We start from the raw sequence: 25,609 nt of genomic DNA, 5'->3' as shown, positions 1-25,609 counted from the left end.
GAAAGCAGATAAGAGCGTGTTCAATTTCTTCTTTTCTTCTTTATTAAGCCATAATATTGTATTATGCCAAAAAATATTGTATTATACAAATGAGTATTAAAGGAAAATTAATTTTCAGAGACACAAATAATTCATACCTCAAAATGTTGTACTTAAAGATCTTAAACAGCCAATTCTAACTGTCGTTTGTGGACTTCTGCATGAGGTTCGGGTTTGTTTCATAAATCTCAGGGGGGCCTGGGTGGCTCAGTCAGTTGAGCGTCCGACTTCAGCTCAGGTCACGATCTCGCGGTCTGTGAGTTCGAGCCCCGCGTCAGGCTCTGGGCTGATGGCTCAGAGCCTGGAGCCTGCTTCCGATTCTGTGTCTCCCTCTCTCTCTGCCCCTCCCCCGTTCATGCTCTGTCTCTCTCTGTCTCAAAAATAAATAAAACGTTAAAAAAAATTTTTTTTTTTAAATTTCAAACTCACCTTATGGTACCTTGTACTGATGACATTCGTGCTGACCCACAATATTCAATAAATCTCAATTGGAAGAGAGGAGAAAATCTGAATTGCCTTTTCATGACAATTAAATATTAGCTACTAGATGACTGAATTTCCATGACACAACAGCCCTTTCCTCGCCCTTTTCTGGGGCTGAGGTCCTGATGTGGAATAAGTCAAGTCAGCCAAAACTGAGTTTTAAACATGATTTATTACAAGTAGATAGTAGACACTGAGTATGATAAGGTAAGTGGAACTTCAAACAGTAAAGGGGAAACAAAAAATCAAGGGTATGCCCAACAATAAATTTCACAATCAGAACCGTAACGCCAGGCAATCATCAGGAGGGGGGAGAGGGGACTCACTAGGGAATAGCGCAAGATAGGAGCATTCTTCTCGTGTTGTTATCCATAGTTGGTATTCAAGGGAGAGGACCCCCACAGATTCAGACCACACCGAATGACCAGCACAATGTAATGTTCAAACACTCCTGCCAGCCAAGTACCCCAACAATCAAGTTCTATTTAAATCACACTCCCAGGTCTTTTTTCAGTCATAGTGAAATCGTGGGAATATTGAGAGGAACAGAAAGCAAATGGATTGGTCATAGCCCTTGAAGAAGCTGGTGGTGTATGTATGGATTAGTCCATACTGGGGGGACTATTTTCCTGCATTGTCTTCTTTATCCAGTCAATGTAGTTCTTTACTCGTGTGTAGATTCCATAGGTTCCACACTGAGGGCCCCAGGACACCAGACCAGCTACATAGAATTTGGGGGTCTCTACACTGGGGATCTGTACAGCAAAAGCTCCGCCACTGTCCCCTTCACAGCTATCAACACCCTTCTGTCCTCCAGCACAGATCATGTTATTAGTGAAAACGAAGGCATTTATATCCAGTTTAACATTTTCCCCTTTCACCTCCCGGCACCTTTCTAAGGGAGCAATGGGTAACTTTGCCCCTCTGAGCTGGCGCACATGATCTTTTTTCTCTGTTCGGCCCCAGCCTGAGATCAGTCCCAGGTCTCCCACTGAGGGATTGTATTCTGAGGAGGTACCTGGCAGGCAGATAGGGGAGACAGTGGGTCCCATTTTCACGGGCTCTTTCAGCTGCACAAGTGCAATGTCATTGTCAAAATTCTTCCGTGACTCTGGGTCATCCAACAATTTCCAACCCGGATGAATAATCACACGCTCAGCAGTAAGCATCTTGGTTTTTGTCAGATCTGAGCGGAGTACTGAGGTGGACCCAACGTACATTCCTGGGTTATGGTTTCTCTCCACGACGTGGGCGGCTGTCAGCACCCAGTACTCATCGATGAGAGCCCCACCAGCCCGTGGGTCTGAAAAGAAGACTTGCCAGGGGAAATTTTGAATATCTGCAACAGATCCTCCAAATATCCTCTGTCTTCCTACAAAGGGCTTACTGGGAACACCACAGACTAGGAAAGAACAAGAACAAGGTGGAGAGGGAATAAGAAATAAATTATTGGCCTCCTACAGATCCTCCAACTACTCAAAAACTTGCCGGGATTCACAATTCTCTAGCACAATAGGGCCAACCCTCCATTTGGTCAACCATCTGAGTATCCTCATCCTGACTCATCCTGAATGTAATCACCAAACATCTCACTTTTCCAAAGCCAGGCAGGCTCATGGGAGAGAGTCTGGTGTGTGAACTGAGGAGTCCAAATGAGCTAGTGCCTCACACTATAAAAACAGCCCTCTAGAGGTACACTTCATCCTAGGTTCAGCACATGGGGACAGCGGCCCAACTGGAGGCAGTGCTGAGAAATTCTTTCCTCATACAGATGATGGAGGAGGCAGGCGTTCTACCTCCTTCTGACGCCCAGACCAAATGCTTATCGCCTTCTGTACCGAAGTCCTAACTGCAGCCGAGGCCCTCCTAGTAATCCATGGAGGTAGGACAAAGAGAGGGTTCTCTTCTTTCATCACTCATTTCAATTCCCCATTGATTCCAGGCCTGAATATTTTGCCATTACCGAATGCAACTACCACTGAATTTTATTCCAGACCAAGTCAGTTTACCTAAATCCCTCAGTAGTCAGCCTGAGTGGACTCTGAGTTGAGCATAATATCAGGCTTTGGACTCAGACAGACCTGGGTTCAAAGTCTACTGCTGCCTGTTACTAACTCTGTGACCTTGTATTCAGTTCACTCATCTCTGAAACGGAACTAGTAACACCTCAAAGGGTTGTTGCAAGGACTGGAATGAGATAATAAATGCGATTAATTAGCTCAGTCCCTAGCTCTCAATAACACTGTTGTTACTACAGGATCATCAGTATTATTCTGGCTTTGCCTGAAAGCCTTCTTCTATTCAACTCTGATCTGTCTGCAACTCTTCCTTTCTTTTTTTTATTCCTCTATATCTTGTTGCCATATAGACTTTTACATAATAACTGAGCTATTCAGCTGGTCTTGTTTCTGCATGCGGAATCCTCACTCTCAATTTTCGGGCCCTGTTTTTAGCAATTCTTTATCCCATTATTGCATCTACTTTACTGAACTTAACTCTGCCACCAACTGTCACTGGCTGACTTTCTATTTCCTGTCAGTTGGCCTGAGTCAGGGCGGTGGAGGAATTCCCCAAGGCCCTCGCGGGCCCACAGCCCAGTGTTATCTCCACCTCCCTGGGCTAGACCCAGAGTGTTAAGTCCTTTCCCAAAAAGAATGCAGCTACTTTCAGAGAGTGGGCCCCCTCACCTCCACCTATGTCTGTGGTCTCTCCCCAACCCTGAGCCCTGATTACCTGGAACACATTTTGGCAGCTCGGTGCCCAGCAACTCATTCACCCAGCTCCCGTTGCCAGCACAGCGATACTCCCCTGGAATAGCACAAGGGACACAGGACACACTCACCACCACATCTTCTCTCTTCCATCCCCCCCTTTCATTCAGAGCCTCCACAACTCTGGCGTTTGAGGAGGGAATCGAATCAAATCAACTAGAACAGAATGTTGAGAACACCCTCGAAACAATCCTTCTGTCCTCTATTCGGCCAAAGGAGGGAAAGGAAGAGTCCCCTAAGCAGAAAGAGGGTTACAGTAGAGATTGGAAAAATGCTTCCAGTGGGAAAATAAATTCAATTAAAAGCAACAAAGTGGTACATATTATGTCTTAACCCATCTTTCATCTAGTACTGCTAAGTCCCCTCCATCAAGAAAGCCAGGCATTTGGGGGCGCCTGGGTGGCTCAGTCGGTTGAGCATCTGACTCTTGATTTTGGCTCAGGTCACGATCTCACAGTTCATGAGTGTGAGCCCCTCATCAGGCTCTGCACTGACAATGCAGAGCCTGCTTCAAATTCTCTCTCTCCCTTTCTCTCTCTCTGCCCCTCCCCTGCTTGCGCTCTCCCTCCCTCAGAATAAATAAATACATAAACATTAAATATATATATATATATTTTTTTTACATATATGTATATATATACATATACATGTGTGTATATATATATAATATGTGTGTGTGTGTGTATATATATATATTTTTTTAAAGCAATCATTTGGTATGGTGACTTGATACTGGAAGCATTACTCCCGTAGGTTCTACATTAAATAATTGGCCAAAAGCTGGATAACCACATGAATATGGATATCATAGGGGGAATTCCGGCCACAGTTGTGAAACCGAGCTAGGTGACCTCTTTGATTCTCTACGGATGATCCTATATCCCATAGGAAAACTGCATCTCTAGACCAAGCCAAGAGAATAAATAAAGTCCATCCCATCTCCTTCATTTCTCTCCAAATTCTCTCCAAGCCAGAAAGAGTGCGCTATTCACTCTCCAACTCTCACTCTTTCTCCTCTTTTCCCTAGTCAAAGAAACCTACCACTTTCTTCATTTTCCATGTAGTAATATGGCTCCTCACAAGTATAGCGAATGACAGAACCAAATAAAGTATCTTCTGGATCTTCCACTGTACCATGCTGAATGGGTTCAGGAATTCCACAGTCCACAGCTATCAGAGGAAGGCAGGAGAGTGATGGTCAGGAAAGCCACTTCCTTCCAGAAGGAGTCATTGGAGCCAGTTCCATCCTCCAGGCCATGCTCCTCACTCCTTCCCTACCCGCACATCCATAAGGACACCTGGGCTGAATCTCCCCAGGTCACTGAGTCCTGCCAAATCAGATAGCCCCTTGAAAGCTATAAGGAGTAGTAGCTTCTCAGTGGTTGGTGGAGGCCCCTGCAGAAGCCAGGAATGGACATCTTTGGTGCTACTAAGTCTACCAACCCCACAGCCTCTTTCTTTGAAAGAAGCCTGCTAATGTGGCCAGTCTAGGACCAGAACTGGGCTGGCAATTAATTGGCTGGCTTCTCTTCAAAAAATCCAACCCACTCTCTCACAAGCCTAAGAGGAAAACATGAATTTGAATCTTGATGAACCCATCTTTCAATTCCCTTGGAAAGGAAAAAAAAAAAAAGTCCCATTTTAAAGAGATACATACGTTGACATTTCAGTTTGGAATTACTCCACTTTCCATCACTTTGACAAGTAGAATAGAAAGATCTCGAGCCAACACTTCCCTGGAGAATAATACACATCACCATTAATTTATAAGGAGAGATATGAGAAGCCAAAATCAAGAATGGAATCTATCTCTGGCCTTGGATCAATGAGGAGTCCTGACCATAAGAAGTTTGGGGACATCTTATCTTAGCAGAATGACCCAAAGCACCCAGGAGTGGAGGCTAAAAGACAACTTTGTCCCAGCATATCAGAATCCCTTCCTCAAGAAGACTGAAAGCAGAAGGAGAATGTCAATCTGGCCAAGGAGCTCCATGACTTACAAGGAGGGACTAAAGATCCTGCAGTATTCTGTTTATGGAAAAGGGGTTATACCTTGCTCAAACAAGGACATTCAGTAAACCATTAGATAATTCCAGTATGCTCATCCTGACTTAGAGATTAGGGAGAAGCCCCTAAATTTGTACTTTACCTGTACGACTTCAAACCCTTCCAGGCAGGTTATCCTCACCACATCTTTGAACACATATTTTGCTTTCTCAGGCTCCCAAACAGAATTGTCAGTGACGTCTTTGGGACAAGGGATTGCTTGGAAAGAACAGGGGGAATCAAATTACCAAATAGTTGGAGAATCTCTATTCTATTTACATCACCTTCACACTTTCTAAAATCATTCAGTCATCCTTAGTTCTGATGCTTAACATTCCAATGCAGATGTCTAAAACAATATGGCCTTACCTACTCCAGAAAGAGTCATTGAGGCAGTTTCATCCTCCCAGCTGTGTTAGTACATACTAACAAACCACCCCAAGTTGTACATACTAACCACTCCACGTCATCTGCACCCGCAAGCCCAGTTGAAGGATTCCTAGAGGTCCAGGCATTTCTAATGACCACTGACAGGTTTAGATCTTGCTGAAGAAGTGACGTATCTCAGGTGAACTATCCATACAACAATCTACCTGTTTGGATTTTACGTTGTCCGGGGACTTTGGTAGCACCAAAGACCAACTTATAGGTTACTCACGATCTCCATGATAACGAAGTTTCCAGCCCCTTTTTTGCTCTGTTTGGTCAGTTTGGAAGATGATATTAAGAGCATTGCTCCTGGTTTCAATATTTAGTGGCCCAGGGAATCCATTACCACAGTAAGGACCAAATTGCTTGTCTCTTGCCACAAACTGAAAAGAAACAAAATGGTGAAATCAGAAGAGAGAAAGAACTAAAAGATACAGGTAGGTAAAATGGAGGGGACAAAAGTAAAGAAAGTAATAAAAGTAACATAAAATAAGAAGGAGAAGAAGAAAAGAAGGGGCAGAAGGAAAGACAATTTGTCTTTGGGGAGAAATTGATCTGTGTGAGTTGGGAGGAAAACTAATCACTCATCACTCACAACTAAACTGTCAGGGCAATGGCCCCCTGAATCAGCTGGTTCCACATCAAAATCTTCTCTCCGCACAGTCACGACCACTTGGTATCCCTCCTCCAAGAGGACCTGATATTCACACCTTGAATTCTCTGGGTATGGATTGGGATAATTGGGACTTGTGATCTCCCCAATCAGTGCCGTGAATACATCCCCACTGCAATTGACTATGGGAGAAAAAGAGAAAAGGGCAATCAAATATAGGGTCAAGCAAAGGAGTTCCTGCTCCATTCTGTGACTCTTCTCATGAACTAACCATCCCTAACTGGAGCCCCCATGCCACAATTACATACCCCATGCAAATCAGTAGAGATACCCAATGCCTACTCAGTTTCCATCACATTGCATATGATAAAGCCTTTCATGGTTATGAACAGCCCCAGGTAGACTCTTTACAGGCATCTATTTCTCCTCTCCAATTCACTAACTTGACCCTGTAGGCTTGTCTTCCTCCACTCTTGGGGCTCCTCCCCAGCTTATGGGTAACTAAAGATAGGTGCCAAAGCAAGGCTGAGGCTAGTCAAAATTAGAAAGGCTGGGGCGCCTGGGTGGCTCAGCCAGTTAAGCGTCCGACTTCAGCTCAGGTCACGATCTCGCGGTCTGTGAGTTCGAGCCCCGCGTCGGGCTCTGGGCTGATGGCTCAGAGCCTGGAGCCTGCTTCCGATTCTGTGTCTCCCTCTCTCTCTGCCCCTCCCCCGTTCATGCTCTGTCTCTCTCTGTCCCAAAAATAAATAAACGTTAAAAAAAAAATTAGAAAGGCCAACAAAGATCTAACTGAAGCCTCAAACCATTCCAAACCCCAGGGAACACGCACCCCTCTTGATGCCAAGCTCACCTCCACAATTCTTCATATCATCATGGAGGAAGTATTCTGGGGGGCAGGAGCAGTAATAACCACCCATGAAGTTGTTGCAGAAGTGGCTACAAGGGGCATTGGCAAAGTCTGTGCACTCGTTTACATCTAGAAAAAGCAGAGAAAGATTGAGGTCAAGGACAGAGACTTAGAAGGAAGAATGAGTTTAAACCCAACCCTACAAGGGTAAGAAACGGTAGGAACGGCCTGTTACTTAAATAAATGAGTGAATCACCTTTCAGGATGGTATTATTCTGTGTTACTCTCCTGAAATATGATTCGAGAGTTGTGCCCTGCCATTGCACAGCTATAAGGGAGCTCTCAATGCCAGAGACCATTGGCCTTTCTCACAGAGCATTTCGGCTCCAGAGACAACACTCTATAGGCTCAACATGATGAAATGTCTACTTCAGGGAGGAGCAATTAGTACATTTATCACTTTATAGGATTTGGGCACTTGCGTTAAATCTAAACAACAGTTCAGCCTTATGAGATGTTCTAACTTCACTTTAACCTGGAGTTAGGTGCAGAAGCACCCAGAATTTGAAGGTTTGTTTGTCATTGGATGGGTTTGAATACCACGCATTCTTCGTGTGATTCTTGGCAAGTTACTTAACTTTCCTAGTCTTCTCTTTCCTTATCTTTAAGTGGAGATCATAATACCCACCTTGAAGAGTTGAGGTGAAGCTTAAGTTAATATAGGTAAAATTCCTGGATTTTAAAATTCCTGGGTTTTAAAATCCCAGCTTATACTGGTTCTCAATAAATCACTATTTATTACCTATTTTTACCATTATCATCATCACCCCTAAGATACCACGTGTTTGAATTTCACAAAGGCAATTCCTGGAAAGACAGACCCAAATCAAGTCAACACCTCTTAAGAGTTACAAACGGGGGGCGCCTGGGTGGCTCAGTCGGTTAAGCATCCGACTTCAGCTCAGGTCACGATCTTGCGGTCCGTGAGTTCGAGCCCCGCGTCGGGCTCTGGGCTGATGGCTCAGAGCCTGGACCATGCTTCCGATTCTGTGTCTCCCTCTCTCTCTGACCCTCCCCCATTCATGCTCTGTCTCTCTCTGTCTCAAAAATAAATAAATGTTAAAAAAAAAAAGAGTTACAAACAGGATCCTTATTCGCTGAATTGCTGTTTGTTCTGCTTCTAATCTTTTAGCTGGACCCATGAGGCACATAAAGAGGGGTGAGCCTTACCTACAGCGACATAGTAGGCAGCAAACCCGGTGAAACGTTCTTCATTGGAGAAGTCTGACTTAAAGATCACCTGGAGTTTATTGTACGGGATTTGGAACTCTTCCACGATGGGAGAGTTGGGACTCTTGCTGGTCCTCTGCCCACAGAGTTTCCCTTCTTCAAAGTCTCCTGACATTATCTAAGAGAAGAATCAAAAGGAAGCTGAGAAAGGGTAATATTTTGGCATGGAGGTCAGAAAAGGGGACAGAGGGAATAGAACATTCCACCACCACCCCCAGCCCTATCCTTTATGCGCTTATTATAATATACCTGCACTGAGTCATATGCGCAGTTCTCCGACAGCTCTATGTCCAGATGGGTGAAGTAGAGGTGGATCCCATACCCTTCAGGAACTTCTATATCCCAAGATTTCTCTACCTCATTGGGGTATGCCTGAGGATAGTTAGGGGACAGGATCTCCCCATACATAGTAGGCTCAGCATAAACGGATGCCAAAAGGGAAAACAGGAAGACGCACCTGAAAGAAAAGACATTACAAGACGTGGGTGACCCAGGTACTGGCAGACTAGTGAAGTGCTCTAGCATTTGTCGTGGGCAGACGGGAGGGGAAAGGAAGAGGGCAAGAGCACATGGAGAATCTCGTTGGAATAAAGCAAAAAGGCCTAGGCTGAACCAAAACCTGGGCTTCAGAGCCGAGCTGCCTTCTTGAGAAGATAAAGGGAATAGAGCCCATGTACGTACATCTCTGTAGACTCGTGATGACTTACCGCATCTCTGGCAATTTGTTCATCCCTGGTGAACGGCGGTACGCCTCTTGGTCCTGGCTCTCTGCACCTCTGGACTTTGGAGCAAAGGGGTGGCAGGCCCGGCTGTATTTGTCTAACAAACACAGGCACCTTCTTTGGTGGTGGGGTCACCTGGGGTTCAGTGTCACCTTCGTGACAATAACACACAAGCTAAACAAAGCCGCACACTGATCACCGCATGAGGCCTGTCCTCTCCCCGCCTCCCTGGTTCTACTTCAATTCATTTTCTAGACTAAAACTAGAGCTTATCCTTCTCCCATTGCTTCTCAGGATCTTCTCCCAGTTTTTCTCCAAAAGAATAAGCACTTTCTCCCAATTTTCTTCCTTCCCTGTTGCCCTCCTTCACCTCTACTCCCCACCCCTGCCCCCTCTCTATCAGCCTCTCTCCTGCCCTCACAAAACAATATCCCCGTTTCCACTCAGGCTTTCAGGCGTCTTTCCCCATCATGACTATCCATCTAAGACACTTCTCCCTCCTCTTTTGGCAAAGATCCCCCTTATCACTTCACGCCAGCTCTCTTTACTATGTTTACTGTCACACATATTTCTCTTGGTGCTCCCGACGACCACTGATGGAGGAAAGAGCTTCTTTTACTAGGGGAAGGCAGTGACCTTGGGGGAAGTGGTCTGACGCAGGGTTGGGTGGGAAATGAGAAGAAGGGCGGCTGAATGACCAGAAACACAAAAGGAAAGGAAAGGTATTCCCTCAATTTCCTATGTTAATTTTCCAGGGTTTGGGTTTGTTGTTTGTTTGGGGGTTTTTTTCCCCCTTTACTAAAAAGAGGAGATCTCTTTTCAAAGTTAACAGGCTTGCCAAAAATGTTTCTAACCCTAAAAACAGTGGTAAGTAGTGGGGTGGCGGTGGGGGGAGGGGGGCCAACCTAAGAGAAACAGGTTGCCTCTCTTCTGCCTTCTTTTATTCTGCTCCTTCCAGCACCCCCCCCCCATCTTTGCCCGCAACCTTCCTATGTGAAGTTTTCTGCCTTTCTTTTTTCTTCCATCAAAGCTCTGCTCTTCCGTTTTTAAGGTTTTTACCTTCAGCAGCTGATGGGAGCAAGTGGGTCAGTCCCCTCTCTCGTGCCAGCGGGCATGCTGGGCGACCCTGCCGACTCCCAGGGAGAGCAGCTCAGGGCCTGGACGCTCCCTCTGCAGGAACCTCTGCCGGCCTCCCTGTCCTGGTTCTGTTCATATGATTCTCTACCCCAGTGTGCATGTCTGAAATTCCCTGATCTAAACAAACGGGGGGCTGGGAGACCAGGACATAGGGAAAGGGTAACTCAGCCTTGATCTTGGAGCTCCCTCTGCTTTTGAAACAAGAACTGCATACTCCGGTCAGGACTGAGGTCCCTGCATCTGGGGCTCCAGGGGGAGAAAGGAGGAGAGGGAAATTCCACCGATTGCCCAACGTTCTTTTTCAGCCAAAGGGTGTGTTAACAGAGTTTTCACAGAAGTCAGGTGACTTGTAGGAAAAGGAGGGGATTAATATGGTGGGGGAAAAGCCAAACCCAGAAGGTCCAACCCTCCAACTGTGTATGAATCACGACTTAAGGGAGAGTACTTACCAAAAATGCCTCTCATCGCTGCCCTTAAAGCAAATTTAATGGTTAGATAATGACTTAGACCTAGACCCGAGCTGGTGTGGGATGACGCTCTTCCTCTTCCTAAAATCCCCTCCAAGCATCAAAATCCTATCCACCAATCAAGCCCCAGTTCAGATACAGTCCAGTCTCATCCATAACCCTTGGGTCCCGACGGGTTTCAAAATTCAGAATTTTACAGATTTTAGAAAGGCAGTGCAGGACATGGCCCCAATGTTAGGTAACACCTTCTCCCCCCCCTCCCCTCGAGGGGCTGGGACAATGCTCCATTATCAAACATTAATATTTCTGCAGCTAAACATATTGATCTTCACAGTAAACGGAATAACTAAAATTATATAGTTTGGTTATAATTAAATATGATATTTATACATTCCTTATAGTTATAAATTACCTTACATCGGTTCAAGTCAGGTGTTGCCACCAAAGAGGTTTTGGTGTCAAACTTGAAAACAAGCAAACAAACAAACAACAACACACACACACACACACACACACACACACAAACACAAAAAGGCTTTTGGAATTCAAAGTTGCAGCTAAGGGACCAAGGGACGGCGGGCTGTACGATTCCTCCACAAAGTCTTCCCTGATCTCTCACCTCCTCTTTGTGTCCCTTTTTACTTCCTACCCCTATTTGGTGACTGCATTCCAGTGAATCTATACCTTATCGAAGGAAGATGCTCCCTTCTTTTACACACCACTAGGAGTAAACACTTGCCAGTTAAACTGTGATATATCATTGATTATAAGATGAATCTTGATTTCAGGAGCATTCAAATGTTGGGGGAAACCACGTGCCTTGAAATCGATTGCACTGGGCCTGGAATCAAAGGACGGGTCCAGGACCAGTTCATTACCTAACTTCTCAGCTTCTTCAAGTATAAAACAGAGAGAGATAACATCAATTCTGCCTACCTTACATGGCTGTCAGAAGACTCTAATGAAACAGTGAAAGAGGGGCGCCTGGGTGGCTCAGTCGGTTAAGCGTCCAACTTCAGCTCAGGTCATGATCTCACGGTCATGATCTGTGCAGACAGCTCAGAGCCCGAAGCCTGCTTCACAGCATGCATCAGCACATGGCGAGAAAAAGAGAGCATCTTACCAAATTGTCCAGGATTCCTTCCCCTTTTCCTTCTGAATTCAACACTCACCAGAAAAGTTAGTGACTCTCTCCTACTCTTCCGTGTTTTGACTTCTCCTTTTCAATTTTGCCATCCAACTAGATTATTTTATTTTCCCCTCGAAATCTCAAGACACATGTGAGGACATCTCTGGGCCCTGCTACCTTCCCTGGGTCAGCAAGAGGTCAAGCCAAGGGCTCTTACAGTGACAGGGGACATGTTACATAATCTTCTCAGTATCCTGGGGAGTCATAAAAATGATGGTACTTATCGCCATCCTCAGGGCCATCTGAACCCCAGCTGAGGTGACAATGCTAATACACAAACCACAAATTTAGAACCTTCCGTGTTAGTATTAAATGTAACTAACACACATGGGTATAAACATGAAAAGGACATTTTATCTTGATTGATTGATTGATTCAAGTGGAGTTTTTTTAAGTTTATTTATTTTTTAGAAAGAGGGGGGGGAGGGGCAGAGAGAGAGAGGGAGACAGAGAATTCGAGGGAGGCTCCACACAGTCAGTACAGAGCCCAACATGGGGCTTAATCTCGCTAACCATGAGATCATGACCTGGGCCGAAATCAAGACTCAAATGCTTCATCGTCTGAGCTACCCAAGCGCCACAAACATGAGAAGTACATTTTAGGATATGAGCACTAGTGCTACTCAGAATCCTAACTATCATATTCACAATGTTAGGGTCTCTGAGGGGCTGAATAATACCATCCCTCTTTCCATTCCAAGTTCTAGAGAGATGGAGAAATAAAAGCAGCAAACGGAGGCCAAAATAATATCTCTAATTGCAATAAATGCCAAGATCGAGCAAGTAGCCTAGCGTAAAAGCCAAATAGTGGCTAACTGACTGCCAGAGTTAGAATCACCCTTCTGGGGGCGCCTGGGTGGCGCAGTCGGTTAAGCGTCCAACTTCAGCCAGGTCACGATCTCGCGGTCCGTGAGTTCGAGCCCCGCGTCAGGCTCTGTGCTGATGGCTCAGAGCCTGGAGCCTGTTTCCGATTCTGTGTCTCCCTCTCTCTCTCTGCCCCTCCCCCGTTCATGCTCTGTCTCTCTCTGTCCCAAAAATAAATAAAAACGTTGAAAAAAAAAATTTAGAATTACCCTTCTAGGGGAGCCTGGGTGGCTCAGTCAGTTAAGCATCCGACTCTTGGTTTTGGCTCACGTCGTGATCTCACAGTTGGTGGATTCAAGTTCCACGCTGGGCTGTGCGCTGACAGGGTGGAACCCACCTGGGATTCTCTCTCTCTCTCTGCCCCTCCCTCCCCCCAAAATAAATAAACTATAAAAAAAAAAAAAAAGAATTACCCTTCTACACACAGACAATGCTAGTCCAGGGAAGGCCTTCTCAAATAGAGAATACATGCTCCCCTTGGACAGCTCACTCCCAAGAGGAAGAAGGGCCAAGGTAAGGACATGCCCACGTATTCTTTCTGCCTTTACCAGGTAGATAAATCACTCTATCTCCCCAGAGCTGTGAGTGATGGAATGGAGTGGCCACAAGAGTCATATCATGGAGCTCTCTCCATCGGGAAAGATCTATCAGAGGTAGTACAAATATTTCCCCCCAACACTCCCAAGGCTTTTCTTCTTTAACCTGTTAGATTTGACAAGCATACAATGAGCTAGGCAGACTACCTGGGAGAAAGGCTCAGCAATCTAATGAGGGCTCCATTGGGCCAACGCCAACCATTGCTCCCCTTTTGTGTCCTCCAGCACCACTGGCCCCAGAAGCCCCCCCAAATGATTCTGAACAATCCATTAACGTTAAGTATATTCCGCACCCAAGGTTGGAAATTCACCTATTCCATTCCCATCCCAGATTACACCCAGCCTTGTCAGCCAAGACAGCTATCAGAGCTCTGCAATGGGATTAAATGACGGTATTAAGAAATTCCAACAATAGAAATTCTTGTCCTGACAGCCCGCGCCGTACGCCTCTCTACTCGAGGCCCCGCTCTGGGTGTAGACCTCTGCGTGCCTGCTGGCCTGTGGGGAGCCCAGGGCCTGGGTTCCCTGCGGGACAAGTGCTGACAGGAGAACGTGGCGTTGCTCTGAGGCACAACCGTCCGGGACTACGCCCAGATGAACGAGCTGCCGCCGCACCTCGGGCCCCAGGCCTGTGGTGCTCCGCTTCTCTTGCAAGCAGATCGTGCATCAGGAGAATGCCAAAAACAAAGAGATCCGAAATTCCCTGAGTACTTCCCACGCCGTAGCTGGTTCGAGCCCAACTTCACGCTAAGTGCCAGGGGAACAGCGCGCAGGCGCACCCCTTCTTCACCTTCCTGCAGTAGGCTCTGCCTGCCCCTAGTGACGACGCCACTGAGGGCACGACCCACCCCAAGTTCATCATCTGGTCTCCAGTGTCCCCACCGACGTCACCTGGAACTTCGAGAAGTTCCTGGTAGGCCCAGATGGTGTGCCTATGCGCAGGGACAGCTGCTGCTTTCTAACCATCCACATGAAGCCTGACATCGAAGCCCTGCTGTGCCTAGGGCGCCCCCTACCCCTGCTGCTTGGCAGCCACAGCGCGGCCCTCTGGGGATTTCATCAAGGATGGTGTTTTCTCGAAATCTGCATGGAGGAACACCTGATGTCCAGGAAAATCTCCTGAGATGGGCGCTTCTTGTCCATCCCAGCATCTGCTCTCCAAACCAAGGCTCCTCACTAGTATAGTGTCGGGTGTCATCAGAGAGGAAAGGAAAGGAAAGGAAAGGAAAGGAAAGGAAAGGAAGAAAAAGAAGAAGGAAAAGAGAAAGAAAGAAAGAAAGAAGAAAGAGAAAGGAAGGAAAAGAGAAAGAAAGAAAAAAGAGAAAGGAAGAAAAAGAGAAAGAAAGAAAGAAAGAAAAAGAGAAAGAAAGAAAGAAGAAAGAGAAAGGAAAGAAAAGAGAAAGAAAGAAGAAAGAAAGAAGAAAGAGAAAGGAAGGAAAAGAGAAAGAAAGAAGAAAGAGAAAGGAAGGAAAAGAGAAAGAAAGAAAGAAAGAAAGAGAAAGAAAGAAAAAGAAAGAAAGGAAGGAAGGAAGAAAAAGGAAGGAAAGGAAAGGAAAGGAGGAAGGAATTCCAACAATAAAATGCCAACAATAAAGAGGTGTTGCCAATATGAACAACTATCTTAAAACTTCTGGGGCGCCTGGGTGGCGCAGTCGGTTGAGCGTCCGACTTCAGCCAGGTCACGATCTCGCGGTCCGGGAGTTCGAGCCCCGCGTCAGGCTCTGGGCTGATGGCTCAGAGCCTGGAGCCTGTTTCCGATTCTGTGTCTCCCTCTCTCTCTGCCCCTCCCCCGTTCGTGCTCTGTCTCTCTCTGTCCCAAAAAAATAAATAAACGTTGAAAAAAAAAATTAAAAAAAAAAAAAAACTTCTCATTATCAAACTCCAAAATCAAAGTCTAAATCTCATTGCAAAAGAAATCCCAAAGGCACTGAAGCCCAAAGTTTTTAAGTTAAACTCATGAAACCATCAGTCCCAATTTGTGTTCGGTTGAGTCTCAGCTATGGGGTTTCCATACCTGAGCGGTGGTGTGGCTCCTTGAGTGGCTGCAGCCTGAGCCACAATGATTTAGTTCCTGCAAAATCCCAGAGACTGTGCAGATAGCTCTGAGGCACACCTTTCCTGAGCCCAGTTTTGGAAAGTCCAAAGAGTTCATGAGACACAAGAATATTGTAACACTAGCCCCACCACCACAAAATTTCTAAAACAAGCCATCCCCAGACCCCAAAGAAGACATCCCAGGAAAAATTAAAATTATATTTCCAAAACCCAGTACTTCATGTTGCCAAAGACGGAAGAAGAAATTCAGTAGCATCTGAGGGAAAGAGAAAATCTTAGTTTTTGATCTCACCTTAATGCCCCTTGGTTTATGCCAACTGTTTGGAATCCATATCTTGTGAACTTAAACACCACTGAAAGACATCATCTAGGAAAAGGCTAATCTGGGCATTCTACATTTACCATATGGGGGTCCTTGTATATGACACATTTCCCTTCCATTTCCCGCCTTGGTCCCAAGCCTCTGGCACCCAGGGCTGCACTGATAGGTGAGCTTTGCCTACAATCCAGCCTCCACGATGTACAGGACAGATGGTTTCCAACATATGCCTCCGTGGCTTTTGCCGCTTTTATGGAATCTCCAGAGCTGAAAAGCCTTCCCACTAAGGAAGGCTTTCTCTTCGTCCCCATGTTTGTTTCAGCTGCAAAAAAGACCCTCAGTAGATTGCTGAAACTGAGGTTCATTGTGAAGGTTCAGAAGCCTGTGCACTTTGGGAAGGACCAATACCTCTGCCAGATACCCTACTACCAGTTTTCCTTCCACTTTTTAATGTCAATAATAGATTATGGTGACTTCACAAATTAGGGCACAGGCAATGCCAGAAAAGCCTACCTACCATAAAGATGTCACCTTGAGTGGGTGCCTGAGTGGCTTAGTCGGTTGAGCGTCTGGCTTTGGCTCAGGTCATGATCTCACAGTCTGTGGGTTCGAGCCCCGCATCGGGCTCTGTGCTGACAGCTCGGAACCTGGAGCCTGCTTCGAATTCTGTGTCTCCCTCTGTCTCTGTTCCTCCCCACTCATGCTCTGTCTCTCTCTCTCTCTGTCTCCCTCAAAAAATAAATTAAAAACACATTTTAAAAAAAAAGATATCACCTTGAAACCCACTCAGTAATTTTTTGAGAATCTGCCGCTCTCAAGCCTGTGAACAAGCCGCTTGAATTCAAGATCCGTCTTTCCAATTTCTTCCTTGGCCCTGAATGTAGACAGGCATTTGCCATTTGAGCACTCATTACCTTAGCCGGGCACTCACATATGAAAGCTACTCTCCCAGTGCTCTGTAGCACCCACAGAACTCAGCTTCCTTACATGAGGTATTCCTATAAGGAAACATCAGGAGTAATGGAAGAAGATCCCACTACTACTACATATAGGGTGTCCGGATTATTGCAAAAATTTGAATATAAACAATGCTTGCCAAAATACCAATTCGTTGTTCAATAAAACCAAATCAAGATCATTTTATTGATGCACTTTTTTGACATGGAAAAATCATTTTAAAAAAGTGTAGCTATATCAGAATAAAGTGTAAGTGGGAGAGGGGGCTACAAGAAAGTAAATGTGGAAAAGAAGCAGTAATTTCTACAGTCTGCATGATTGTGTCCCCCCCAATTCACAAGTTAGAATCCTAACGCCCTATGTGCTAGTGTTAGAAGATGAGGTCTTTGGGGGTAGAGCCCTCAAGAATGGGATTAGTGCTCTTTTGAAAGAAACCCCAGAAAAAGGCAGAGAGAGGGACAGAGAGACCCCAGAGAGCTCCCTAGCCCTATGTGAGAACAACGAAATTTCTGCGACTCTGAAGATGGCCTTCACCCAACCATGCTGTCACCCTGACCTTGGACTTCCAGCGTCCAGATCTGTGAGAAGTAAATTTCTGTTGTTTATAAGCCATCCAGTCTGTATTATTAAGTCCAAATTAAGAGTGTTAAATAACGAAAATCTACTTAAGTAATTTTAAAGACCTAATTGGGTTTTTTTTAACTTCTTTCTAATGTTTATTTTATTTTTGGGGGGAGAGAGGGGGCAGGGAAGGGCAGCAAGAAAGGGAGAAACAGAATCCCAAGCAGCCTCTAGGCTCTGAGCTGTCAGCACAGACAGAGCCAATGTTGGACTCAAACTCACAGACCTTGAGACCATGACCCAAGCCAAAGTCAGATGCATAACCAACTGAGCCATGCAGACACCCCTTAAAGACCTGACTGGTTTTATTAAACAAGTCATGAATCAGGCAACATCCCATCTAGCAAGTTGAGGGGAACTCCAAAGGGCTACAGAAAAAGAAAGGTTTTTAAAGATACAGAGGGAGGAGTACCTGGGTAGCTCGGTTGGTTAAGCCCAGACTTCAGATCAGGTCATGATCTCATTGTTTGCAAGTTCAAGCTCTGTGTCAGGCTCTAAGCCAACAGCTGGGAGCCTGGAGCCCGCTGCAGATTCTGTGTCTCCCTCTCTTTGCGCTCCCATGCTCACGCTCTGTCTCTCAAAAATTAATAAATGTTAAAAAAAAATTTTAAATAAATAAAGGTAGAGAGGGAGTGGAAAAAAGGAAATTATTAGCAAAGAATCCATTGTTTTAGGCAAGGTCACCTCCTAAGGAGAGCAGAAGGGGTCCATCAGTGAATTTCCTAGTGTTTATCAGGAAATTCCCATGTTGACTGGCTGAAGGTTACATTATGGGGAGGGGGGGAGGTCAAAACTGCAGTTAGGTTAGGTATTAAGCCTTGGTTTATTGGCTTGAGATCTTAGCCTAAGTGATGCCATTTTAAGCCTGTGGTTTACTTCCAGTGTCCAGAACCGTGTGAAGTAAATTTTTGTTCTTTATAAGTCACTCAGTCTGTGGTATTTTGGTAGAGCAGTCCAAATGGACTAAAAGAGTAACAAAGTAAAGCCAATTTGGAGGGCTCCTCTGTTCCCACCTAAACTACATCATTAAAAGTACATGTACCTATGGCTTATGAAGTACAAAGCACTATGTTAGTTCTGTCGACATAAATTGACCAGAAAGAACTCTAATATGAGAAGAGCATAGAGTTTTATTTGAGCCCAGATTAGGACAGCTGCCTGGGAAACACAATATTCACTGGGAAGAAAGTGATCCAGGGAATGAACAGTTTTTACAGGGTTATATACTTTTTTACGTAAAGAGCCATAAATCAATATGTCAGAGGTATAGTCTCTCAAAAAAATTATAAATTAACATGTAGGCAGGATTTACGAGTTTTAACATCATAGACTGAGAAGTAGGAGCATTGATCAACATCTTAAGGACAGGAGGCTTTCCTTCAAGCTGCTGGTTTTTTTTGTTGTTGTTGTTGTTTTTATTTATTTATTTATTTTTTTTTTTTTGGAGAGAAAGTCCGACCAGATGCGAGCAGGGGAGGGGCAGAGAGAGAGAGGGAGACACAGAATCTGAAGCAGGCTCCAGGCTCTGAGCTGTCAGCATAGAGCCCAATACAGGCCTTGAACCCACAAACAGTAAGATCGTGACCTGAGCCAAAGTTGGACACTTAACCAGCTGAACCACCCAGGCGCCCCCAGGCTGCTCATTTATAAAGCAGATGTCCTACACATGCTTGGTGGGCCTTAAATCAAGTTTTTGGTTTAAACAACGTTTATGTAGTCATGTTGACTTAGATGGAAATCTAAAATGGCCTCCCTCAGGTCAAGACTTAAGAGAGTTTTTCTCTCATCAGTTCCCCCATTTGATCAGTAATTTTTTGACAGAAAGCATTGATGATCATCATTTTGTCCCTTGATGTCAGGGTGATTCCTTATCCACCATGGGGCCATCATGTCCCTCCCTTCTAGGCCTGATTTAGGTGGCCTAGGAGTCTATGGTGGGGAGGGGGGGGGGCGGTGAGGTCAACAGTATGGCCTTTAAATAGGAAATATTACAACTGATTTTTTTTTCAATGAGATCAACCTGTCGTGCAAACATTGTTCATGTGCTTTGTGGAGAGTTTTTCCCCTTTGCCTTTTTGTAACCTTCATAGCATAAATATAGAAATAGTAATAAAAATCCAATTAATAACATTTAAAGCACCCAATGGGGAGTAAGTATAAAATCAGAAAGACAAGAGAAGAATCCAAAAAAATCCAGCACAGGTATTCTGATAATCTTGAATTAATTTGAGTATCTTCTTTATCTACAGTTATTTGTGCTTTGTGATATGTTTGAGCTGATTAGTTTAAAATGGTAATTACATTTTCTGTTATCTGTGAGGACTTCTCTGGCCCATTAGTTTCCATAGATAATACGTCTTGTGGTGGGTGTAATTCTCTCTCCCCATTTGGTCATCAATAACAATATTAGTATAATTTTTGTTAGCATCAGGCAACTCTATTTGAGTTGCAAAGCCAGTATTGTACCATATAGCAGTAGTGTTGTGAAGAAAAGTACTCTGGTTACAAAATAAATCAAGGAGTATTGCAGAGGTGTTTTATAAACCTTCCCAACAAAATCTTCCTTTTCCCGTATACCATATGTTCGTTTGTATAGGCATAGCCATTGTAGGCCACGTTGGAATGAATTCAGGATTCCATTGTTGGTTAGGAAATAACCACATATTTTGCCTGAATTCACAGATGTTAGTAGATATTGGAATCCAGTAAGAATCAATGGCTAATAAGGCCCATCTTCCTCCAACGGGAAGAACTCTGGTTGTATTTACAACAGTTTTTGTTCCTACTCATTGAACAACATCCTAAGTCTGGTTGACCATAAATTTGCCATAAGTACTAAGTTGCCATAAGTACTAAGGCAGAAATTAAATATTTAATATAAGTTACAGGAGGCTTTAAGGATTTTCTACAGATTAAGAGAGCTTTATAATTTCCATAAATATACATTTATCGGTAAATGTATATTTATGGAAATTATAAAATCTCCATAAATGTATATTTTGGGTTTCTGCAGTTAATAAAGGCCATTGGCCATAGATACTTCAGATTCATGTGGATTAGCATGTCTAGGAGCCCTCGGGTTAAAGTACATGCTTTTCTCCATTGTTGGATACAAGCATTTTTCATCATAATATGCTGCTTGATTTAGCCATTTTTAAAAAAATGTTCATTTATTTTGAAAGAGAGAGTGCGCACGAGCAGAGAAGGGCAGAGAGACAGGGAGAAAGACAGGCTCCAAGCTGTCAGTGCAGAGCCCTACACAGGGCTTGACTTCATGAACCAGGAGATCCTGACCCCAGCCAAAATCAAGAGTCGGAGCCTCCCAGGTGCCCCTAGCCATTTTATTAAATTCTAGATTATCAGCCCAAGCAGATGCAGATTTCCATCCTTTACCTTCTTCCTGAAATAAACATTCTTCTAATTTTCCTTTTTGTCCAAGAGTGTTTTTTCCCTTTGACATGTCTTTTTTGTTTGTTTGTTTCATTGGTTGGTTTTTTTGTTTTGTTTTTTAATTGTTTTTAATGTTTATTTATTTTTTGAGAGAGAGAGAGAGACAGAGCACAAGCGGGCGAGGGGAAGAGAGAGAGGGAGACAGAATCCAAAGCAGGCTCCTGGTTCCAAGCTGTCAGCACAGAGCCCCATACTGGGCTCAAACTCCCCTAACCACAAGATCATGACCTGAGCCAAAGTCGAATGCTTAACCAACTGAGCCACCCGGTCACCCCAGAACTTTTTTTTTAAGTTTTTATTTATTTATTTTGAGAGAAAGAGAGAGTGCATACATAGGAGTGGGGGTGGGGGACCAGAGTGAGAGAGAGAAAGAGAGAGGGAATCCCAAGCAAGTTGTGGGACTTGATCTCAAGTTTTGTGAGATTGTGACCTGAGCTGAAATCAAGAATCGGATGCTTAACTGACTAAGCTACCCAGACACCCAGACATGTCTTTATGAAAGGCAAGCTCAGCCTGACTGAGGGAGGATACCCAGACCTGATCCTTATGCCACCCAAAGTTTTCTTTCTTCACTGGGGCCAGCGCTGACTTATCCACCAAATGTGTTGCTGCCATTGTAAACCAACAGCTTTAGTACAATTAGGATAAAGATTTTGAACCCAAAAGTGTTGGGCTCGCCAGACTAGTGCTAACTGAGTAGTAGGAACTTCTCAATGTAATTTGGTCTGAGTATGCCATGAGGCTTCTCATAATCTTCTGGGTCCTAAGACAAAGTCAGATTTAGAAGGTGGATGAATCCACCAAGTCACTCTGCTAAAGTAGCATCTCTGGGAGATACCCATTGGGTTTTTTGGGTTTTGGTTTTTTTGGCTTAGGCCATTCCATCTACAAAAACATGGTCTGTGAATACATGGGATATTTTGGCGTGTCGGACAAGCTGTCACTTGTACCCAAGCTCCCACTGTGCCCAGGAACCTTTCTTAATAAATTATCATCTAAGTTTATAGAGACACAATGGTCAATCTGTTGAGTGTCATACATAGTGCAGGTTAAACTTGAGTTAGGAAGTCCCTTTTGAAAGACTTTTCCTAATAAAAGTCCTTTATAATATATATATCCTAAAAATCAAGCGTCAGAAGCTAAAGGAACGTTACAGTGTGTCCAAGAGGTCATGAATATGTTATCTAAGTTATCATCATAGTAAAGTACTAGGGTAGTATGTGAAGTTACATTAGTTAAATCCGCAGGATATTTCATCAGGATATAATAAAGGAGGAGGTGAAAGCAAACAGGTAGGTTTACTATATTCTAACATTACAAACTGAAAAAGAAAGAAGAGTAGAATACAGGCCTGGTCTCAAATCTTGGGACAAGCTGATGTCATCTATTTCTTATCCTAGTCTGGCATCCATTGCTTAGTTAGAGCCAAGTGTCAGAGACAAGAGTTGAAGTTCACTCTGGTGAAGGGACCTTTTTAAAGGAGAAATGTGGATACCTTCATTTAGACCTTTTGACATAACAGCACAAGGGTTATTCAGTAATACTTGATAAGGTCCCTTCCAGTAAGGTTGTAATGACTCTTTTATTTGATGTCTTTTCTAATAAACAAGATCCCCGGGTTGGTCTTTGAAATCTTCGTCTCCTAGGAGTTCACTGTAAAAGAAACTGTGAACAAAATTTTCACTTTGTTTAAGGGCTATAATGAGGCCTTGATAGTAATGGCAATAATATTAATAAGGTTGGGTCATACATTCCTTCATCTAACCTCATAAGCCATGCAATTGTTATGACTTCAAAAAGGGATAATCGATGTTTTTGAAAGGTAGTACATCTATGACCTGGAAGTACAGTAAAACCTTGGTTTGTGAGTATAACTCGTCCCAGAAGCATGTTTGTAATCCAAAGCACTTCTGTATCAAAGTGAATTTCCCCGTAAGAAATAATGGAAACTCAGACGATTGGTTCCACAATCCAAAAATATTCATATAAAATGATTACAACACTGTAATATAATACAAAATAGTAAAGAAAATACAAAATATAAAGAAAATAAACTAACCTGCACTTATCTTTGAAAACCTTCAAAGGCTGGAGTGAAGGAGACAAGAGAGAGGAGGGTTATTGTGTTGGACAACTTTCACTATCGCTAACAGAATCCCTGCTATCTATTGGCTCAATGGAATCTTTTCCCGCATGGCAGCTATTGTATACACTCACCCGGATGCTGACTACAGGACAGTATTAATAAACTCTTGGCATATACTGTACTTAGTATAACTGGCAATAAGGCAGCAGAGGAAAGGGTCTGTATCTGCAGGCAGCCTGACCTGGAAAAAACAAAGCATTCCTAAGCTTACTCTTGTATGGAAAAGCGAAAGACTGTCATAGGGGCTTTGCAATAGCAAAAAATACACTAGTGCCAGCTGTGAGCACCTTCCAACGTTCTGAAAAATCACTGATTTCTGCCAAACACTACGGCCTGAGACCAAGCATCTGAGCATGGGAGACGATCACCCACAACTCCTCAGCAAATTAGAGAGAAAGAGAACTAATGGCGCAGTTGTGATCATGTGGCATTCAGCATCATGTACTACTCATATTGCAAGACATCATTCATTTATCAAGTTAAAATTTTTTAGAAATGTTTGCTCGTCTTGCAGAACACTCGCAGAACAAGTTACTTGCAATCCAAGGTTTTACTATACTAGTAGGAGAGGTTTTGGCTATGGAAATTTAAATCGTTCAGAAATTTTTGCCAAATGAATCTTAATGGTACCATTTTTTCTTTCCACCAATCCTGGGGATTGCAGATGATAAGCACAATGGAAATGTTATCGGCCAAACATTACAAATGGTTTTAATTATTTGTCCAGTAAAATAGGAACCTTGATCATGATGTAGTTCGGAGGGAATTCCCCAAACAGGAATTATCCTTTCTAAATAATTTGCCTACCGTTAATGCCATAGCTCTCTTCTGTAAGGAAAAGATGAAAACCAATGTGAAAATCATAGCCAAAACATATTTATATCCTTGAGATGGTGGCATCTGGACAAAATCCAACTGCCATACCTCAAATGGTCCTTTGGGAAGCGAGAGATGTCTTTGTGATCCATGTAATGACTTCCCAGAATTGTGTATTGGGCAAATGGTACAGCGGGCATACATTTGACAGGTTCCATAAACATTATTTACTCCATGAAGTCATTTTTCCAGATCTCCAATGAGTCAATTAACAAATATGTGAAAGTAAAAGTGTTTGTACTCCGATAGGAACACTAAGTTTTTTGTTAGGCCCAACCCATACCTGAGTGATGGGGTTGAATTTTCTCCCTTTGAGTCCATAAAAGCAGATCTTTTAATAAATTAATATCAAGGAACAATGAGCATTCTTGATGCTGGACAAAATTTGTATCTAGAGATACTCACTTAGCAGTTACATCAGCCAAATGATTTCCTTTTCTTCTATGGTATCAAATCTAGAATGCCCAGGTATCTAAATAATGGCAAGTTGTTGTGGTAGTTGTATCACACCTAATCACTTTGCAACCTGCTTTCCACTTTTTATAGGTTGTCCTGAGGACGTTAAAAATCCTTGTTGTTTCTATAACATTCCAAAGTCATATGCTACTCCAAAGGCATAGTGACTGTCAGTATAGATATTTGTTATTTGATTTTTAGTCAATTGACAAGCTCAAGTTAGTGCAATTAATTCAGATCGTGAAGATTTTATTTGGGGTAAATAAGAACTTTCAATTATATCTGTTGAAGAAGTAATTGCATATCTAACTTAGTAATGTCCTTGATCGTCTTTATGATCATCTGTAAATTCCATAAACCAAATTAAGTCAGCATTATCAATGGGGTCTCATGTAAGTCTTCTCTAGGAACAAGAAGATAATCAATTAATGAAATACAGTCATGACCAAGATCTTTTGGCCTTTTTTTTCTTTTTTTGGTAGTTTTATACCTTTATTTGACAAGCAGCAATTAGTTCTCATCCACATTAACTGTCTGCAGATTTTTGAAAGTGGTGACAGGTACATAAGTCACCAACATATAGAGCTTGTTTGGTGATTCTTCATCCTCATTACGTTTTCTGGACAACTGCATGCGGAAAGTTTGGAACATTCCTTGGCTGAGCCTGGTGTCAATGCACACATCTGGAGTTCCCATTCTCCTTCATGGCAAATTTCCAGATTATTTTGTATGCCTGAGAGGCACACTTCTTGAAACCCACTCCATGGATGTGCTTGTGAACGTTGATGTGTATTCTCTGGTCACTACCTCGTTGGTGGCAGAACGGACCTTCTTCTCAGCACCCTTCTTTTCAGGAGCCATTCTGCTAAGCCCTGGTTGGAAACCCATGATCAAGGTCTTTGTGTAGATCTGGAAGTAAAGTTGCAGGGTTAAAGTTACTTTGTCAAGCTAGAATACTATTAGGTATGGAGAGTAATACTACTTTTTAAGAAGCTGACTTACAGAATAATGTTAAGATGAGAGTATAGAAGAGATACAACTGAATGTGGAATATAGTTAAGGGGAGCCCATTATTATTTCCTCAGTGGCCTTGCATGTGAGTGTGGTTGCCTAAATTGCTCTCATACAAGGTGGAAGTCCTTTAGTCACCAAACCAAGTTGTTGGCTATAATATCCTATAGGTCAATGTTGACCACTATGCTTCTGAGTTAATACACTTAGAGCATTCCCTTTGTT

At 43.6% G+C, this 25,609-nt stretch overlaps 1 protein-coding gene and 1 pseudogene across 1 annotated transcript; one reads left to right on the top strand and one right to left on the bottom strand.

Moving 5' to 3' along the window:
- Positions 1-980: 980 nt before the first annotated feature.
- On the bottom strand, positions 981-9,329 carry C1S (complement C1s). The gene is made up of 11 exons (XM_047067200.1): positions 9,226-9,329; positions 8,768-8,975; positions 8,459-8,636; positions 7,232-7,357; positions 6,364-6,563; positions 5,998-6,151; positions 5,443-5,558; positions 4,951-5,029; positions 4,335-4,463; positions 3,256-3,330; positions 981-1,924 (listed from the first exon to the last, which is right to left on the bottom strand). The coding sequence occupies exons 1-11, from the start codon at positions 9,246-9,248 to the stop codon at positions 1,125-1,127; spliced, it is 2,088 nt and encodes a 695-aa protein (XP_046923156.1). The 5' UTR covers positions 9,249-9,329; the 3' UTR covers positions 981-1,124.
- Positions 9,330-13,879: 4,550 nt separating this feature from the next.
- LOC124501843 (glutathione peroxidase 1-like) lies at positions 13,880-14,616 on the top strand (annotated as a pseudogene).
- The last annotated feature ends 10,993 nt before the right edge of the window (positions 14,617-25,609 follow it).

This window comes from Lynx rufus, unplaced genomic scaffold, assembly GCF_022079265.1.
Source record: "Lynx rufus isolate CCGP_SWC_20201006 ecotype Redwood Valley unplaced genomic scaffold, mLynRuf1.p SCAF_7, whole genome shotgun sequence".
In the NCBI taxonomy this organism is placed as follows: domain Eukaryota; kingdom Metazoa; phylum Chordata; class Mammalia; order Carnivora; family Felidae; genus Lynx; species Lynx rufus.
The sequence above is the reverse complement of the archived record's forward strand: the minus strand, read 5'-3'. Positions and strand labels throughout refer to the sequence as shown.